At 31.1% G+C, this 21,242-nt stretch overlaps 1 protein-coding gene across 5 annotated transcripts in view; it reads left to right on the top strand.

Annotated features, from left to right (window-relative positions):
- The window catches only part of Cnksr2 (connector enhancer of kinase suppressor of Ras 2), a 304,624-nt gene that overhangs the window by 150,030 nt on the left and 133,352 nt on the right, over positions 1–21,242 (top strand). For 3 of the 5 annotated variants that reach the window (XM_004670647.3, XM_004670646.3, XM_004670648.2), the window contains exon 9: positions 12,037–12,183. The exons of the other annotated variants lie outside the window; for them this stretch is intronic. In XM_004670647.3, the coding sequence (XP_004670704.1) occupies positions 12,037–12,183 (147 nt within the window). The remainder of the gene's footprint in view (positions 1–12,036; positions 12,184–21,242) is intronic. 5 annotated transcript variants of the gene reach the window in all.

The following is a 21,242-nucleotide window of genomic DNA, read 5'->3' as shown; positions in this document are numbered from 1 at the left end:
CCACATATTTTCCACTTCATCTGCCACTACATCTCTTTCCAAGGAAAATAACCTCGACATAGTGTGAATCTGTAACTCTGCCTTCATGATGGAGTTCCAATACTATTTTTAGCTGATAAAACTAAAGTTATTAAAAATATTTGAGCATAGTTCTAATGAACCTGTAATTTGCAGATTAATACTCTTTTGGCATAAGTGTTCTAAGTATTCTATCCATACTAGAAACAAACACTTTCTTCTGGAATATCATTTAAAAATATGTAAGTTTAAAAAAATGTATAATGGCTTAATCCTACAGCATGTGGAAAAATTTCTTTTATTCTGTAATAATATTAAAACATAATAACTGCTATTTTGAAATGCCTTCTGATACTTTATGAGCATTTTGGAAAAAAATGGTTCAATAGATATGGTCATAAAGGCTTCCTGAACAGCATAATTTATTGGGATGGTTAAGTAGACTGCAACTTGTAGGATATTGAACATGGATTACTGAGAGATAGAACTTAGGTGTTATAAAATAGTGCTTTTTTTTCTTTTTATCCTAAAGATAGAAAATATTATTGAGCAAGAGTGGTAAGTTATGGCAGAGAGGTTTGGGGAAAGGAATACAGTGAAGCCTATTAAGTTACCTGGAAAGTTCATTCTAGTTGTGTTTCTATATCTCCCTTATGTTCCCTTATTCGTACCCTACAACGTCATTTCTGAGACTGCTGTCAACATTTTATCCTTTGGCCCCAGAACAATAGGAGAGTATTGTTCAAAGGGGAAGTCAAAATATAATAAAAATACATGAAAGTGTGATGTGCCATTAAAGTTCATCTCTACTTATTTCTCCCTCTTGCTCTACACTCCTGCCATGAATTTCAGCAAAATTTAATAATTCCTTCAGTGAAGTTTATATTACTAGCTTGTTTACCATTATTATATGTTTTTTTCCTTCTATTTTCTAGATAATTTTGTCTTTACATTTAGGGTTTTTATTTTTTATTTTTTGAGGTAGGGTCTCACTCTAGCTCAGGCTGACCTGAAATTCATTATGTAGTCTCAAGGTGGCCTTGAACTCACAGTAATTCTCCTACCTCAGCCTCCCAAGTGCTAGGAATAAAGGCATGTGCTACCATGCCCAGCTTAGGGTTTTTATTTTTTTTACTATCCATGTTTTATCCTGTCTTTCACCTTTCTTATCTCTTATTGCTTGATTAGTTGCCTCCATTTCTTTGCCTTGTTCATTTTTTTTATTTATTTCCTATTCTATTTTCCTTTCATGAAGGAGAAGATATCAATCTTATTATTCCTTTCACCCAAAGCTGAAAACTGATACAATTGGCAGTGTTTCTGTATACCTTAAATGTTATTCCTGTAAACACAAGATGATACTGGACTACAAAGTTAAAGTGTGTTAGTATGGTATTTAAAATAAATAATAATAAATGGTTCTGGTAAGCTGTACAGTAATAACATTAAGATTATAAGAAATGAGTATTCTAAAACAGTGCATACATTGCTTTCTTTTGGAAGGGGAAAATGTATGAAAGGTACTTACCAAAAATTCAACAATGTATCACACATTTCAGTTACTCATAGCAATGCTTTATTTCTCGTTTATATTATGTAGATGTTTATGAGATGGTGATAAACTTTTATTTATAATTTTATAGTGAACATTTTGATTTTCATGAAATCGTGTGAAAACTGGTTTTAAGTACCACTTATTTGACAAAATTGTATTATTTTGCTTAATCAGTTCCACAATTTAATCATCCAATATAATAGTTTATTATATTTAGTATCAGTCTAGGTTTCCTTATATTAGACACTTTTATAAAGACAATCTCACTTGATAGTTTAATAATAACTTCCTGTTAATCAATTTATTTTCTTTGCAGATCTCTGTATCCTGATTTATTTATTTATATAGTTTGTACTGGATGTGCCAGGAAAAGTCTCATTGCAGTTTTCAATTGTTACTGTAACTTATTAAGATACACTTGTCAGTGTCAGTGCACAAAACATGATCTAGTTATTGCATGAAACTTAAAAATGGTTACTTACAAATGATTATTTTACATGGTCAAAATGTATCTACTGCCAGAAGTTCTTATTTATTTCAGGTTATTCACCCAAATGTGTAGCTCATTTGCAAATCAGCCTAAGTCACATTACTCCTATTTCTACTCTTTGTCAAAAAACAAGAGTCTGCCAGTCACAATTGTGAGAAATAGGGGTAGACAATTACTGTATAACATTTAAATTTCTGATAAAATTACTACATGAAAGAAAACACTATTAAATGCCACATATAGAAAATACAAGAGAAAATAACATTAATCTTAAATTATTTGTCCAATACTTATGTTCACCAAATTAAAATTTGGAACAAACAACATGGCAGTTAATTTTTTTTTAATGTTAGCTATCATTACTTTTACTTAAATTTACCCTGATACTGTCTCTTCTACATTTCATTATTCTACTACTAGAAAATAAAATATTCTTTTAAAAATAGGGCCAAATGGCATGTAGAGTTTAATATGGCCCATAGAAAGCTGACATAATGATCATTTTTATGTTACTTGCCAGAATGCTGGTGAAATTTTTTAAATATAACTTCTATGGTGAAAGGAATTAAAGTCATTATGGAAGTCTTTTAACTGGAGTCTCTTATTAATAAATATTTAAGCAACTGTTTAGCTAACTATCCATATAAATGTATATATATGTTTTATTTTGGATTTTATTAAATACACATGTATGATGCAATATTTACCATTATTTTCAAACTAGCATAATTTTCTAAGCATCTATTAGTAAATGACACCTTAAAAAATACTCATAGCAATGGTACAAACTTAACTGTATTCACTGAGTACAAAGCTAATTAATAAAATAAAGTAAAAAAAAATTACTCATAGCAGAGATATGCATTCTTAAATACATTATTTCTTGAATACTAATGTTTGGGATGCTATTTGATTATTTTTTGTGACTTGGCTTCCTAAATTGAATGTAAGCCTGTTTGTTCTTAAGCATGGATAATTTCTCAGAACCCCTAAGTAGCAATTTTATGACTTGAGATACTGAGGCGTTTTTATTCCTTGACTTCGTTGACTGGGAGTCTTTTCTTTTTATTGTAAAATACATATTTTTCTAGTATATTTTCAAGAACAGAAATGAACTGTAAGAAGGAATGGCTGAAATTGAATAATTTCCAAATATATGCAGTTATAAAATTGTTCTAAATTTTAAATCATGTAAATATATATAATATTTTATTTTATAATATGTATTATTTTGATTATTCTAAAGTATATTGCTATTCTTTTGTGGACTGCAGTTCTCTATTATATAATCAGATGTTCACTCCATGGTTTTGCCTTCTGCTCTGATGTGACAACCTCTTCTCTTCCTACCAGAGCCTTTCAGATTCAATTATTTATTATTATTATTATTATTATTTGGAGAAATCAAGAACATCATGAATGGTGCTGAAATAAGAGTATAATTAGCTTTCACTTAGTTTTTACAGCACATATGAATGAACAACATCAAGCCTCTAAAATAAGCCATTGGTCTTCAGCGACCACAACATTCCCAAGTGACAATGCAGGAATGGAAGAAAGGAAAAACAGCCATATGTACAAGAAGCTGAAATGCAGCTTTGAAATCAGCTAGCCACAGAAGTAGTTATTGACACAGAGGGTGCGCCTAGTATAAGTGAAAGGTTACAAGGACTCAGGGTGGAACAGGATATGAAAACTCATCACCTTTGGTGAGAAATGTATGGGTGGTTCATAAAGCTTCAAGAAAAAAATGTGAATATTCTTCTTTTCTACTAACTTTCTTATAAGTCAAACAAAAACTTCTGTTTAACCCTCAGAACTTCTTCATTATTGGTAAATACATTCTAGATAAAGTACTAGCATATATGGGTACTCAAGATGGCTTTTTTCCCCTGTTCATTTTGACATTATATTATCTCTTTGTGCCTTCCTTTTTTTTGGCTTGGATTTTCGTGGTAGAGTCTCACTCTAGCCCAGGCTGACCTGGAATTCACTATGGAATCTCAGGGTGGCCTCAAACTCATGGCAATCCTCCTACCTCTGTCTCCTGAGTGCTGGGATTAAAGGCATGCACCACTACGCCCAGCATAATCCTTTTCTTTTTTAAATACTACACACTCAAATCTAGGCATATATATGTATACACTTCATATAAAACGCTATTTAAAATTCATGTGGAAATGTCATTAAAACACATTTACATTCAAATTCTGAACAGCTCAACATGACCCAAGTTTTACATTATAATTATGCCACATTTTAAAAACACCTATAAACAACCAAAAATGCCTTGACATGTTCTTATTTCACTACATAAATATTTTTCAAAGATATGAGTGAAGTTAAAGAGATATAGTGGCTAAATTAATAAAGATAAAATTGCTGTGTTTTCTCCTAATTAAAATATTTAATTCTTGTATTTCTTATTTTTAATATTCATTTTATCTTGTCCGGAAAAAAATCTTCATAAATAATCTTTGTAAAAACTTAATACTAAGATTTTATTTAGAATGGGTAATCCTTGGGATATTTCTGAGTACTCTGAATTACAATTTTGGTTGCTTTGTGGTAGGATTTAAAATAATTTTTTATGTAGAGTTCCTTAATAAATACATGCTCTTTAATTTATATTCATGGAATGGATAATTGTGAAAAAAACAAAAGTGGAATTTTCCTAGCGTATATTATTAGTAGTGTAAGACATGTGAAAAATATTATCTGTAGTTAATAAAACAAAATTTTTATACCAAACATATGTTAATTTTTACAAGGTTCATACCAGTCTGTGAACTTTATATACATTAAGTACTCTATTAAATGTCGACAAAAAGAGAAATGAGCTATTTTCAACTCCTACAAGATTTTTGGAACAATGGCTTATTAATCATGCTTAAATAACATGTACATCGTAGAATTCATCAAGGACAAATAAGAATTTTATTTGCTGTTGTATTCTTTGAATAATCACATTATAATAAATGTGGGCTGTGATATCTGATAGAAATACATTTTTTTAAATGTTCATTTACAAGGAAAAAGTTTATTTTAGGGCAAAAACATCAGTTACAGTTTTAATATCAAGTTTATTACTTTTTCCTGTATGGGCAGTAAAAACCTTTTTTTTTTTTTTTTTTTTGAGGTAGGGTCTCACTCTGGTCCAGGCTAACCTGGAATTAACTCTGTAGTCTCAGGGTGGCCTTGAACTCACAGCGATCCTCCTACCTCTGCCTCCCGAGTGCTGGGATGAAAGGCGTGTGCCACCACTCCAGGCAAAAACCTTTTTTTATATTTTAAGTAAGATACCTTCAGAAAAACAATTTAATGCTACATATTGATTTTTACATACAAGCCTAAGCCTTTTTTTAGTTTAAATGTTCTTCATTGTCAATGAACATTTAATTCTCATCCTACCATATTTCACTATTTAAATTATTAACATATTGATTAACTTCCATCTGTAAGGCACATTATTGATTACAGGGCATATCTAAAGAAATGAGATTCCGTTTTGTTTTTTTTTTCTCATAATTAGTTCCGTAAAGGTAAGTAAAAGGAAGAGGTTAGGGAAAATAAATAATGAGCAAAATGTTACCAGCGTGGTACATTATTATAAGATTCACATTATAAAATATGAGTATAGTTATAAGCAGTGGCTCTATGGTAGAGATTTTATGTAAGAACTGCCTTGGTGGATAAGGTAAGATTTTATAAGTGAGAGAAAGAACAGTGCCTTTGCGAGGATACAGCTAAAGAGAAACATGATGTTTGTGATGAACATATGTGTAGCATTTAACCAACTACCTTAATTGTCCAGTTTTTTTTAAAGTCTCTCATATTTGTTTCTTTCCTGTACCTCATTTATCTCTCCCTTGTTCTGTCATCTACCCATATCGAACTACTGAAAATTGTTCAAACTAAAGATACTTTGTCTCACTTAAATCTCCATTCCTTCACCTCCATACTTTTCATCTGTTCTTATACCAATATAAGGAATCTGTCTCCCTTGCATTGTCATCTACCCACATTGATCTACAGAAAATTGCTCAAACTAAAGATACATTGTCTCACTTAGATCTTCATTCCTTCAACTCCATACTTTCATCTGCCCCTATACCAATATAAGGAATTTACCTTAGACTACTTAGAAACCTTCCCTGAACACATAAGTGTGAAATGGGTTAGATGCCCCTTGGGGTGCTCATACTGTAGCCTGTATCCTTTATATGGTGGTATTTCACCCTGTGTGTTCTAAATACTTATTTGCTTGCTCAACTCTTCTGTGCTCACTGTGAAATTTAATGAGGCACATATTGTGCTGAATTCACCATTGTATCTATGCTACAAGGCACACAGTGAATTACTGATTTAAGTTATAATGGCCAATCTCAAAAATATGTTAAGCATCTAAAATATTCCAGTCATGGTCCAGTAACTGCCTTCAAGGATCCCATCTTTTATTGTTGCAGTTCTAAAACTGCAGGTCACCAAGTAGCATTAACATCATTTGTAGACTTGTATTTTTTTTAAAGTCCAGTTACTGGACTCCCACCCAACACTTACTGGATCAAAAGTTTGGGGATTAAATTCAGCACTCTTGTCCCTTGAAATGTCTTTAAGGTAATTCTAATATATATTCATGTTTGAGATACATATTAAATACAAACACTTGAAAAAAAAAGCTGAAAGTCTGGAGAACTATCCAAAGTTTTTGTACAAAGTGGTATTTTGGAGCCATAAATGACTAGAAGAAAGGGAAGGGCTGTTTTAAGTGTAGAAGTAGGTACTTACCTAAGTCAGGCTGAAGAGGTGCCAAATTGCTAGGAATTTTTTTAATACATATTTGTATTAGCAAGAGGGAAACAGTCATAAGTGACCCAAAATTGAGAGGATAATATAGAAATTTATTATTAGTAGTATTAGTGAATGAAATCAAGGAGATAATCAGTTTGTGTTAGAAAATACTACTTTCATTTGAGATACCAGTGAATATTTACATGAAATACTGTGCTATAGGACTAGACAGACTTGAATGTAAATTCTAGAGCTAACACTTAATATCTTATTAATCTTGAACAAAAAGAGCCATTTCTTGCTTGAGTTTCTTCATATGCAGATTAATTTAATAGTTTACCTCAGTGAACTATTGTAAGAATGAAAATATAAATTGAAATAATTTAATATAAAGAAGCTAGCACATGAAACTGTTTATTCATACTTGACTACTCAGTAGCTAGTCACAGCAATAAACTGAACATTTGGAGTATGTGGCTAGAGTTTTGATAGGAAACAGGAATGGTTAGAAAGATCTTGCAGTCATATGTAGGAAACTAGATAAGTGAATTTTCAGAAGATCGCATGAAACATTAGCGTAAGGGAAACATTCAGTTACTGGAGAAAGAGAAGATGGAAAACAAGGTGGCAGAGATGTAGCAGGACCACATACCCCTATTCAGGTTAATCTGTTATGTATTTGTCTGTTCCTACCCACTCTGTTAAAGCTGGAATGTATTGTGACTTTGGAAGTTCTGTAACCAGTTGGTCTGTGCACAATTATTGAAACTGTCTTGATGTTGAGCTAACTTTCCACATGTCAGTCAATTCCTTTTTTGTGTGTGTAGTATCTTGATTATTAGAGTTTCTATGTTTATTTGTAGACTATTTTAAAACTTTGTGCTTTGGTTCCTTACTATATTATTGCTCTTTACTGTTGATATTAGTGGCCATTAGGACCATTTCTTCCTTTAAAATTCTCTCTGTCTCCTAAATATATAAAAATTCTGCAGCCAATGGAAATAATATAGTCATTTTTTCATATTAGTACTAAATTTTCACATGGTTTCTAATTAAGTCTATCACATCTAATAGTTTTAAGCTTTTCCAAGAAGCTTAAATCGAAAATTATAAAACAAACCTTAAAAAATTATTAAGATGCATTTCTTTATTTATTTTGACATGAGTACATGGTTACAATTAGCTCTTTACTCTCCCAACTTTCTTAACATTGTAATGCACACATGAATGCCTCAATATATTATAACATCTACTCATATTCTACTGTAATGTGTCAAGTGTAATTATTTAAGTAAAGGATACAAAATTTCAGGACAATAGTATGCATCATTACATGACTGCAAATATGTTATAATATGTTATAATAAAAGATAACTAGAGCTGGAGATCATTTTTTCTAGAGTTGTAGGGCCACATCACATATGCTAAAACAATGAGGACAATAGTTAACTATATAGCAAGGCAATAAGAACTAGAAAACAGAAAATAGAAATTTTCTGAATTAAGATATTTAAGAGAACATTAGGGAAATAAAAAGAGCTATTCAAGTGATAAGTCATGATATCTTGTTACTATTTCATCTCATTACAAGTACTAAAAAAGTAAGACTGATAAAGCTAAAACTTACCCTATGCTATATAAAAGGGTGCAATAGTGGCTGGAAAGATGGCTTAGCACTTAAGGCTTGTCTGCAAAGTTTAGGGGTCCAGAATTGATTCCCCAGAACTCATGTAAACCACATGAACATAGTGGCACATGCATCTGGAGTTCATTTGCGGTGGTCCAAGGCCCTGGTGTGCCCGTTCTCTCCTGTCCTGTCCTTCCTCTCCTCTCCTCTCCTCTCTTCTCCTCTCCTCCTCTCCTCTTCTCCTCTTTCCCTCACCCTCTCCCCTTCCTCTCTCTCTAAAATAAAAAAAAAAGTGGGATAGGGGCTGGAGAGATGGCTTAGTGGTTAGGCGCTTGCCTGTGAAGCCTAAGGACCCCAGTTCGAGGCTCGATTCCCCAGGACCCACGTAAGCCAGATGCACAAGGTAGCACATGCATCCAGAGTTTGTTTGCAGTGGCTGGCAGGCCCATTCTTCTCTCTATATCTCCCTCTTTCTCTCTCTGTCTGTCGCTCTCAAATAAATAAAAATAAACAAAAATAAATTTATTTAAAGTGGGATAGGCTGTTAATTCCTCAGCCAAAAATTGTTGTGTGAAACTGACTTAATGATTAAGTAGAGCTATTGAAAATCACTTGCTGAATCAAAAGTAACTGTAGTTCTTAACTTATTGAATATGCCTTTTTAAAAATTAATTTGTATTTGCTGTTGCTAATCATCTAAAACTGCAATGCACAGACAAGATTTGATTTCCTCATTGCTATATGTATAGTATTTTATGTGGTTTTGCCTTTCTAAATCTGTGCTTTCTGTGGAAATTTTCCATCCATTTTAAGCATCTTTAACCAGTTCAGAATATTTACAGTATTCTAGTTAAATTATTACTATTCTAAGACTAGATCCTTGAATTTTGCTGTTTTTACTTTTTCTGAAATCCAGTTATGCTTATTGACATAATTTTAATTAATTAAATATATAAAGAAGAATGTATATTACAGTGTTTGCTCCCCTTTAATGTAACAACCATTATCATATATTGTTATTTTCTCTATGACAATATATATATATATATATTTAACAAAACAGATTGATTTATATGTGCCATTTTGGAACTTTGTAACACACAATCATTTTATATCCCTCAATAGTTGGCATGTATATAACACACAATGTAGGTTTAAACAATGCTGTATCATATGTTGCACATTTGTCTTCGTGCTTTTGTCCTGTCATTTCTTTATGGTAGCAAAAGAAATTTTGGACCCAGAGATATTTGCTATATGTGATTCTTGGCTTATAATTGTTTGCTTTTGTTGAAAACATTGGTAATGTTATGTCAATAACTGTAGAAAGTTTAGTTAATGCCGGGCGTGGTGGCGCACGCCTTTAATCCCAGCACTCGGGAGGCAGAGGTAGGAGGATCGCCAAGAGTTCGAGGCCGCCCTGAGACTACAGAGTGAATTGCAGGTCAGCCTGAGCCAGAGTGAGACCTTACCTCGAAAAACCAAAAAAAAAAAAAAAAAAAAGAAAAGAAAAGAAAGTTTAGTTAAAAGAGTAAAATTATATACCCAATTTTTCAGCAATTAAGTAAGATACATATGTAAAATAAAATCCACCAAAATTAACTTTATTTTCAAATACAATTCTATTTTCTCATGGATAAACAATCTATTTTTAGTTATTTTTCACAAATAATATGAAAAAAGACCATTAAATTGTTCTATGCATTTCACAGAAAAATCCCTAGATTTAAATCTTCAAATAGTCACAGTGACCACATTCCCCCCAAAAATGCAAAGAAATTTGTGAGCAGAATAAAATTGTCATGATAGTGCTGCAAGAAAGACATCCATGACTCAATTGCTTAATATAAAATAAATATTCTAGTAAATAATAAAGTGTGGCTGTCATTTAATAAATTGATCATAATTTTTGTATAAATAACATGCTTTCTCCCTACAAATTGTCAAATTTTGCTCTTTTTTGCCAAGCAAATCAGTGCATGGATTGGAACACATTTGTTTTGATTCAGCTTGTAGAAATTGCTACTGGGACACTACTTAGCTATTAGAGGAATAAAAATCAATGTGATATACCTTTGGCCATGTCACAACCCACTTATGTACAATTGGAAATATTCAAAATTTCCATTATTTTGTTAATCTGTGATAATGCCTTTTTAGAAAAGGAGCTTCTTATTCATGTTAGTCAACTATCATAGTGATCACTTTGATTAATTTCTAGGATCCTCTGGGTTCCAAGCATCATATTATTTTCTTTATTGACTTGATTCCTTTTCTTCACTATCACTCTGGGCATGGTTAAATTAGTCTTTAAGTGAATGCTCATGGAATATACCTAAGCCTGCTGTTAAATTAAAGTGGCTACATTCCAAACTACTTCATAGTCTTTATGGATCTTTGCTTCTTTTGCTGGAGGTGCTCATGCTCTCCAGATTCAGTAGTATCTTCCAGGCAAAAAAAAAAAAAAAAATGATGATGAACAGCATACAAAAGACATCTATCATTTTTTACTTGAGTACCAAGGAGGAAATAACATTGCTATCATTTGCTAAATCCTGTTTGCAGTCTAGTTTAAATTTTGACCCAGTATATTTGTAAAACACTTCCTTGGGTATTGTAATCCATTAGACTTGGAATAAAAGGTTCTGTTTAAAATGTGAAAACAAACAATGGAATAATATATCTTAATGTATTTCTTTAAAGCATAGTTCTTGAAATTACCTGATACAGCTTCACTAGTCCATTTTGAAAGCAAACTAACAAAAATTATTCTATGTTTAAAATTTCTCAAGGTTAATGAGTGAATTAACATAAATAACTGTTTAGCCAGGTTTCAAATCATTTATCAAGTCTTTTGTTTCAGTATATAACATGTTTTGAGGTGATCTTCAAATAATGGCTTCATTAAATTTAGTACACTGTATTTTAAGTTTATAAGATTATGTGCAACACATTTCAAACAATTGCTTCATTGGAGAAGCATTACCCTGTCATTTTTATCCTCTTAATAGCATGATAAAAAGTTTATTTCATTGATGCTGCTGGCCTTGCATCAGAATGTTACCTTGGTTGTCAGTATCAGCTATTGGTAGTATAATATCAGTAGATTTATAGACACACTTGTAATCATATAGCTCTAAAAGGTGGTGATGAGAAAGCATGTGGTGTGGTTTGTAAGCTCAGGGAATTGCCAACTCATTGTTTCCTGGCATATGGATTTTTAAATTGTACTTGTGAACAGTGCTTTGACCTTGAACTAGCAGCTGAGCAGCATTTATGGTGACAAAATTTCTTTACATCCCAAATCATTCCAGTGGTGGATACTGTTTTAGTCTCTGCGTTGACATGGTAAATGTCCATTATCTTGACTCTATTGTAATAACATGGTTAAATCAATTCAAACATAAAACTTCTTTCTGAGTATATACCCTAAAAATTGATAGGATGATACACCAATTATGTGATTTTTTTTACTATTCTTATTAAAAGGGGGAGAACATTAAATCTTTGAATACTGTACCTCAATTTTATTGTAATGATTTTGCTGGTTACCAGGTGGGGTGGCAGTTGAAAAATTTGGTGAATGCACTACGAGAGGACCCGAGTGGTGTTATCTTAACTTTGAAAAAGCGACCTCAGAGCATGCTTACCTCAGCACCAGCTTTACTGAAAAATATGAGATGGAAGCCCCTTGCTCTGCAGGTAATGAAGCTTAATCATAAGTCATACACCATCATTTTAGCCATAGATTTTCTCAGTAATGCTTCTTTTTGTGCCTCATCTCAGCAACATATAGATTAAACTTGTATGCTTTTGAAAATTTGTTTGTGAAATTATCTTTTAACAGCATATCCTTATAGGCTTAATTGTGATGAAATCTGAAAAGGTTACTAAAACCCAAATAATAACACTGCTTTAATTTGTAAATACAATATAAATCCAAAATGTCAGGCTGTGTCAAAATACAGAGATGAATGAAACTTTGAGGTTTATTTTTACTATAATCTTGCATTTTATAAATTATTGATAGTTCTGAAAGAATTTAGTTGATAGAATATAGAATTATTTTAATTTAAATCAAGTTATGAAATTATAATAATAATTTATAAGTAGTAGAAACATGAATTTTCAAATCAGTAGTTAAAATCTACGTAATTTGATTTTTTCCTGATTTCTTTCACTTTTTTACCTACATGGAAATAGATGCACTAGAATTTTTATACTTTTCTTCCATCATAAAACTTCACCTTAAACTACTAGTATGGATGCTGATAAATCATATTTTAAGGATTATATAAAAACTTAAGAAATATTATGATTGAACAAAGGCAGAAAAATAATGCATTTTCTTTTATTTAAGTCACTACATAGTCAAGCATATCACTGAAATATTTCTTTTATGAAACTTACATTTTTTTCAAAACATACATTTTTAAAAAGAGTACACCAATACCTTTTTATAGAAGTCTTTTTTCTTTAAAATACATATATATATTTCCATTAAATTTATAATACTGACCGAGGTCCAGATTAAAAGGAAATATAAGAATGTACATTATTGCCATAATAGGACAATTGTTACTAAGATCTCTGTTATTACTATTTATGACTTATGGATCATTTTCCTATTAAGGAAACTCCCCGTTAGACATGCCTGGCCACTTACTAGCCTCAAAATTATTATATCTAAATAATTATAAAACATATAAAATGTTCATTATAAATAAATATATAAATGTCTTTAAATTTTCAATGAGAAAGTTTCTATTTTTCAAATGAATAAATATAAACTAAACTAGATTAATATGCCCAAATGTACTTGACTTACAGTTTATATCAGTAATATTTGATCACTAAAGTTCAGAGGCTTTTTATATCACTAAGTCATGGATGAGTACATCAGACTTTTCCATCACATCACATTTTTCTCACTACATTATAAATTACTTTCTGGTACGCCCTGAAGTTTCTCATTGACATGACTACCCCAAAGATATTTTCAAACTTTAAATGGGTAGGAAAACTGAAGAAAGCCAAAACTTACAGTTATTTGCTATTATCTATATGATTACATTTATTAATTCTTTTCCAGTCCCTCTTAAAGGGTCTTGAAGGCCTAAAACATACTGTGTTTTTATTGAATCATGCTCTCTGTTTGAAGGAATTTCTTTGGGAAATAATGTGATAATTTTGTGAGATTCTTTTCCATAAGCACAAGGTGGAAAGTTAATGTTATAGTACACGATTAACAATCACTTATATAACCTGATGAAATAATTGGAAACCAATGCTATATTTGTTATGCATACATTTGGTATTTTTGTTCAAAATTAGAAAATGAAGACCTTTTAAGAAGTAACATTATCTTTACAATGTAATCATAGTAAATTTTAAGGAACTTTTTCATTACATACATTCTCAAATGCCAATAAATCAGCCTCATCAGATCATTAGTAATGCTTTATTCCTCATTCCTTTTAAGCTAGAATATTAAAATCAAGAAATAACAAGATTTACAAAAATACTTATATATTAGCAACATATTTTTTTCTAATTTGTTGTTTTAACTGAATTTAGGTCACCTACAATGTCCAAGGTCCATTAGCAATAGATAGCATGACTACTAGAAAGATCAAAATAACTTAAACATCTTTGAAAATTACTTAAGTGGTTGACCTTTTACAGAGCAGTAGGAAGAGTATTAATGTTAACTTAATTCTTCCTAGTAGTGCTAAAACAAGGGCTTGTGTTTAATTAAATAGGTTAAGTTCTGTAACTGACAATAACTTTTCCACCACCAATACCAAATACATCTGCAACATAACGTGAGGACTGGAAATTACACCATGATAGAGTTCTCTCTTGATCATAAAGCATTGCTAAAATAGACACATTGAAGCATAATAGAAAATACCTCATCAGAATCTTTATAGAATGTGTATTTTGGTTAAAGCAAAGGTGGGCAAAAGCAGGAGTTTGAAGGTAGATTCTCCTAGAAGGGGAAGAGTCAAACAGTGGGATGAGAAGGTCTTGGAGGCAGTTTGAGATTCGTTCCTAACTTTATCTGTGGTCACATTTTCTTTGCACTCCTGAAGAAACAACCTCAGTTGTGAAACTTCATGTGTAATGTAGTAACAATCCTCTGTGTAGACATTCACGTGATAATTATTGTATTCATACTTCTGCTATCTGTACAAATAGGTTAGAGGCCAAGTGCCCATTAATTTAGCTAAACATAAGTCTTGAGCATTCAAACTTAAATTGTGCATTAGTTCTTTTGTGGTGGGTTAGTAGTGCTCTATAAGGAAATAACTTTAATTAAAAGCTGTACCAGGGATATGTGACATTTAATTAGCTCAGCAGATCTATTTCCTCTTTTTACTACCAGGTTTATCTGTTAGAATTTTCAGACAATACATAGCAGTTTGTATAACATGGAAGAAGTGGCTAGGTCATGCATCTTTTTTTAAAAAAGTCATTTAAACTAAAAAGGTATCAGTTTATTTATACAAGAAAACTATATTCACAAGTATCCTAAAATAAAGGGTTGTTAAATAATACCACGTTTTAAAGTAAAAGTTTAATTACTAAAATAAAATGTGATCTTTTTTTAAAAAAATTTATTTATTTATTTATTTGAAAGCGATAGACACAGAGAGAAAGACAGATAGAGGGAGAGAGAGAGAATGGGCGCGCCAGGGCTTCCAGCCTCTGCAAACGAACTCCAGACGCGTGCGCCCCCTTGTGCATCTGGCTAACATGGGACCTGGGGAACCGAGCCTAGAACCGGGGTCCTTAGGCTTCACAGGCAAGCGCTTAACCGCTAAGCCATCTCTCCAGCCCAAAATGTGATCTTTTAATATTAATTAATATTGCAATTTATTTTAATTTAGCATTTTTTGAAATCATAGCCAAATAAGCAAAAGCATACAATTCAACTTCATACTTACAGAGAAATTTCATCAGCATATTTCATGAGATTTGGCAGCTCTTTTGATAAATTCCTGATTTCTCCAACATTTTGTAATAGAACTAAAGGACTTAAAGGTTTCTTAGATACTCTATGCAGATTTAATTACATATGAAAAAATGTATTCTGTTGTCATCTGCATACTTTTATAAACTGCAAAGATACCTTACTTGAGATAGATAGAATCTCTTATTCTAGCAAGATAAACCAGGGATAATTTGCTTTCTGAGAGTTAGTTTTCAAAATATCTCATTAGTAACACTCTTTATGAATTTCCTGGATATGGGTAAATGTGGAGATTGTTGAAGGTCATGTTCTTCTATCAATGTAATAAATCCCAGGGAATGTTGGATAAACTGAGACATATATATTTAGAGGTTTTGGGTTCTAATTTTAAAATCACAGACTACAAGAATGTATGGGCAATATCATTTTCTTCTCACAAGAGATACATGGTAGAATTTGCTGGACACTTCCAAAAAATTTCCTTGAGGTCATCATTGAGAGTTTTAAAAATACTTGAAAACCCATCTTTTTCTTGGACAATGCGTCTAGAAAATAATTATTGAAGTCAATAAATTAATTTAGGCATATTCAAGGCATTTTTATATAAAGTTTCTTTACACTGTGTGATTAGGTTAATATACCTAAATTGTATTCTAATACATTAATCTCTTATGTTAATACCATATTTATTTGTGTGGTTTTCTGGTTTTACATTTAAATTTTATGGTTTATTTTTAACTTTATACCATTGTTACAGAATACTTAATCTTGAGCAGAAAAAGAAATAGAAGGTAGTCATAGCAATCCATTTTGTCTATCAGATGGTATAATAATTACAGGATCATAACTACATTAAATTTCAAGTACAGACAAATATAAATGGATAAAGTCATTCTGTAAAAATCAAAGCACATATTAGCCATAAAATTCATTTCAATATTCACTTTACAGATTAATTTGACAGAAAAACCTCTAATAAATAGTATGTTTCTGAGAATTTTGTTTTAAGCCCATGTTTTGAAGAGAGAATCAGTATGAGGTATGATATGAGAAAAGAAAGTAAATTTTTTAACTAAAAAATGTAATCGTGTTGCCTGGGAAACAGTAGCAATTTTGTATTTTACATGCTCAATTTAATAAGTAGTTGCAACCAACTACTATCATATCACATTTTTCATTCACCAATGTTTAATTAATTAAAGGATCTGAGTCACATTTGTATTATCAAGCCAAATAATTTTGTAGTGTTAGCACTGATTGTAATTATCACATGATACAAACAGCCATTCTGCCTTTAGCAAATGTCCAAAAAATATATTTGCTTTTATTTGAAACACAGGACATCAAAATTTAATATTGCTGTTTAATTATTTGTATAAGTTTGGACAGAACAAGATTACACCAGTCTTAGCCTCAATACAGTATGCAAAAGTCAGTGATTTGTTGGAAAAAGCCATTTTGTAATGGGACTCTGAGGTCTGTTCTATATTGTAAAACATATGTATCTTTGTGATCATAATATCTGTATTTTTTAAATTCAAGTATAAATGGTTTTCTCATTAATTCCATTATTTGAAAGAAAGAACAGAATATTTACATGCTTATTAAAGAAGATTCAAACCTTTCAAATTTGCAAATTTGGATTCTAGTAGAAGCTGTGAAGCATGCAAGTGAAAGAATTTTAACTACATTCATGTCCGTTGCTTATGTTTTTTTCAAATTATTTGCTACCTAAGAAAAGCATGGCTAGGAAAAAACTGCACAGTATTATTTCAGATTATATCCAACATTCTTTACATAGTCATGAACCATATAAGATTGTATGCAGTTTTTCTTCCCAAATCCAGAATGTGTTTTCTATGGGGCATTTGTTTATGTTATTAAGGGAAAAAATTGTTAAAGAAATAGTCTGCTGCAAATTAATGCTAGTATTGGGAATTTAACAAGAATATGTCTGAACTGAGTAAGGACTTCTATAAATGTTCTGTACTAGAATATTGGGATATTGCAATCTTATTGAACCTGTGCTTATTCCCAAAAGTAAATAAAATGAATGATTTAAGTTTTACACTCGATGTAATTACTTGTATCTCAATTGGTATTTTCCCCTGAAAAGCAAAAACAAACTTTGTGTAAATTTGGTGTTAGTGAATTTTAGAACTACCTGCCTATTGTGTTTCCATCTATAATGCTGGGGATGTCTTGATGTCACTGGTTTCATTCTTATATCTCTATTATAGTTGAAAAACATACTAGGCAGAGGGATAAGTAACTTACGATGCACTTACCAAGAGATTTTAAAATGTAAACTATTTCAAGTAAAACCTCAACATCAAATATAGCTTTTTAAGAATGTGTGTTAATTATTCCTAATTGTACCATAGGAGCTTCAGAGGTACAATAATACCCTTCACATATGGTCATTTACCCCAGTGATGTTAGAATTGAGGGCCACAAAAGACTTGTTTATCAAATGAATTAAAATTGTATTTTTGATTCCTAACAAAAATAATATTTCCTTTTACAACAACCACAATCTTCCCATGATGCGTAAGCTTAATGATTAGGATGTTTTGCTAAACTTATCACTCATGATTCAGAGGAAGTTTTATGCCAGATAACTTAGAATATGACTGCAAAATATATAGTTTTAAATAACAACTGAAAATGCATGTGTAATAGAAGATTTTTCAGTCCTGTTGGTAATAAGAAGTTGACATTAATTGGCCTAAGCTAATTAGTGTATGTTTAAAGAGATGTATACAATGATTTTATTTTGAATTTAAACATTCATAGAGATAAATGGCAGAGACCTGTAGAACTCTTATCACACTTGTTTTACAAAAATAAAAATGTATATGGAAACATACCTTCCGTGGTGGAGCCTTATTTAGCATGTAGAAGAAGAGCTTTATATCATAAGGATGATTTAACCTAATGTTATAACAAGGTCCTCCCAATAAACAAATTCCTTTGGATGGGGATTCAAAATGATTATATACTTGATTATATACCATAGTGGGACAAGTTATATTGAAGCTTTATACTTAATTGAATAGTAATAGGCAATAATGTAGTGTTAAAACATTTTGGATATTTTTAGCCATTAATGTTGTTAGTACATAATTTTTCCCACATAAATTTTACCAACATTTAAAATATCAAATTTGTGAATATTAAATTTTATTTTTACTTTTTCTTAAGTTTAAACTCCTTCAATTTTAATAGTTACTTTTTTTGGGGGGGGTTCAAGGTAGGTGTCTCACTCTAGCCCAAGCTGACCTGGAACTCACTTTAGAGTCTCAGGGTGGCCTCAAACTCATGGCAATCCTCCTACCTCTGCCTCCTAAGTGCTGGGATTAAAAGCATGCACCACCGCACCCAGCTTGCTTCTTTCTTTATACAATGTTATAGACAAATGATTTAAAGTAAATTTTACTAGGATAATAGAAAATATATTGTTTTACAATTTATTACTAGATTTTTTTTCAATTTTTTAAGTTAGTTTTGTACTCAGTGAATACAGTCAAGTTGGTACCATTGTTAGCCTTCTCCCTGTCCTCCCTCTCCCCAGGGACCCTCCTAGTTGGGGAATATGGGTCGTGAATGTAATAAACACACCTATTAAATTCTAAGAGACAAGCTAAATTTGATATTTTCTATGTATTTTCACACAAATGGTCACTGGTGGTAGGTATGTTTTTAATGTCAAAATTGGGAATTTCTTACTGATTTCAGCTAATTATATAATTTGTTACATGTTTGATTTGGTCAGTTGTTACTGCCATCCTAAAGTTTTTAATTAATTTTTAATTCTTTTAGTCAGTTGATTTTACACTATATTTTATACAAAAATTTAAAAACGTTTCAGATATTACAATTGTAAATCTTCATGGAGACCCCCTTTGTACCATGTATCTTCTCAGGAAGTTTCTGTTAGTTTTATTTATTTTTTGCATTGCTAATGTCAAAGTTGGTTTTTAATATGATTATTTGAAGGAATATTTTCATTCTATACCTTGAGAATAATAGCATAAATAGTAGGTAAAATGACTGTCTATATAGAGAATATATTGAATATTCACTATGAGCTTTACTTGGCAAGCCACTTGATATACATAGGCCAGTTAAAATAATTTCTTTATCAGCCAGTAAAGTAACTAGCCAGTTGAGTTAAACAGCAGACTGAACTAATTCTTTTTTATCTCTGTAAGAAGTCAGTTTTTCTTTTAACCAGTTAAGTCACTTGAACCAGTGTGACATAATCAAACCTGGTATCTATTTAAATACTTTTTAGTCTTTTTCCTTTATTTTTCGATTAAGCTAATCACATTAACTGATGACATTAATAACAATTTGCTCAAAGTAGAAACAGGAAAAAAATTGAAGAAAGTTGACATGGCTAATATTGAACTCTACTAGAGTAGAAACATACAGGTATTCTGAATAAACAATCTTTGCAATAGTCCAGGCAGAAGAGAAGGTACTCTTAGTCTTTATCTCATATTTAAGGAATATTTAAATATATTTGTAAACATTGACTACTATTTCTTCTTTCCTTTCATGGAGAAGATAACTATTAAACAAGAAAAAATAATCTTTATCTCAATAGATGGTTAAAGGGGAGGAGTACTCAAAATAACTAATGACCTTAAAATAGAGAAAAGACAATAAACAATTAAGTTAAATTATTTGAGTCAGATAGACAAAGAATGAGTATGGACATACCAAGGCCTCCTGCTACTGCAAACAAACTTTAAATGTATGTGCCACTTTGTTCATCTGGTTTTACATGGGTACTGGGGAATTAAAGCCAGGCCATCAGGTTTTGCAAGCAAGCGCCTTTAACTACTAAGCCATCTCCCCAGCCCAAGTTACATTATTTTTAAAGCATATTTTTAGCATTTGGTTTTAAGTTCACTTATAATGTTATGATATTTTAAAGTTAAAGTACAATATTTGAACACTAGAAAGCATACTTTTATTAATTTGTAATAGTATTATAAAGATTTTCTTTACTGCATTTATATTATAAAATTCTGGCCAAATTTACTGTTAAATGTCATTTATAGTCAACATATAGTGACAGAGTAAAAGAACTATAAGCAACAATCATAGTACATATGTGTCTGTATATATGTCCATGTCACTGAACCAAATATTTGTTGTATAGGAATGAAATATAGCCTTAGTATGAATTCAGTTATTTATTTCCACAGGCTTCATAATGTTCAACAGTACAAGTGATTCCTCTGATCACATATATAATCTCAGGATTTCCCATTACCAAATGTTTTGTTTCTACATGACATGTATAGTTCAATTGAATTCTATTCCAAAATTTAGTATTGATTTAGAAGTCTTTATTGCATATTTTCATAATGTCTTAAAATTCTTCAGGTAATATAAAGCTCCTGACATTTAAAACATAAGAATATTGTAAAACCTGGAAATATATTATCATTTCATTTCTTTCTTTTACTTTAAATTTTATTTCCTATACATTTAAACTTAACCATTATGTTGGTAGGATTTGTGATTTCAAACTTAAAGTGAGCTGTTGTAAAAAAGAAGCCAAAATAATGAACCAATTACTGAACTATGTAGCCTATCCTAGTGACCTGCATTGTACTTTTCATTGTATTTATGCCTGGCTTTTTGAACAATTTTTGGTTATATGTATGAAAGTATTGTCATGATATAAAATAGTTGTAATATGCATTTATTTGAGTGTCCAGCATTGCATGTTGAAGTAGTAGAATTGTGAATCTATCTAGAAATGCCA

The sequence above is a fragment of the Jaculus jaculus genome, chromosome X, assembly GCF_020740685.1.
Source record: "Jaculus jaculus isolate mJacJac1 chromosome X, mJacJac1.mat.Y.cur, whole genome shotgun sequence".
Taxonomy (NCBI): Eukaryota; Metazoa; Chordata; class Mammalia; order Rodentia; family Dipodidae; genus Jaculus; species Jaculus jaculus.
This window is presented reverse-complemented; position numbering and strand designations above follow the sequence as displayed.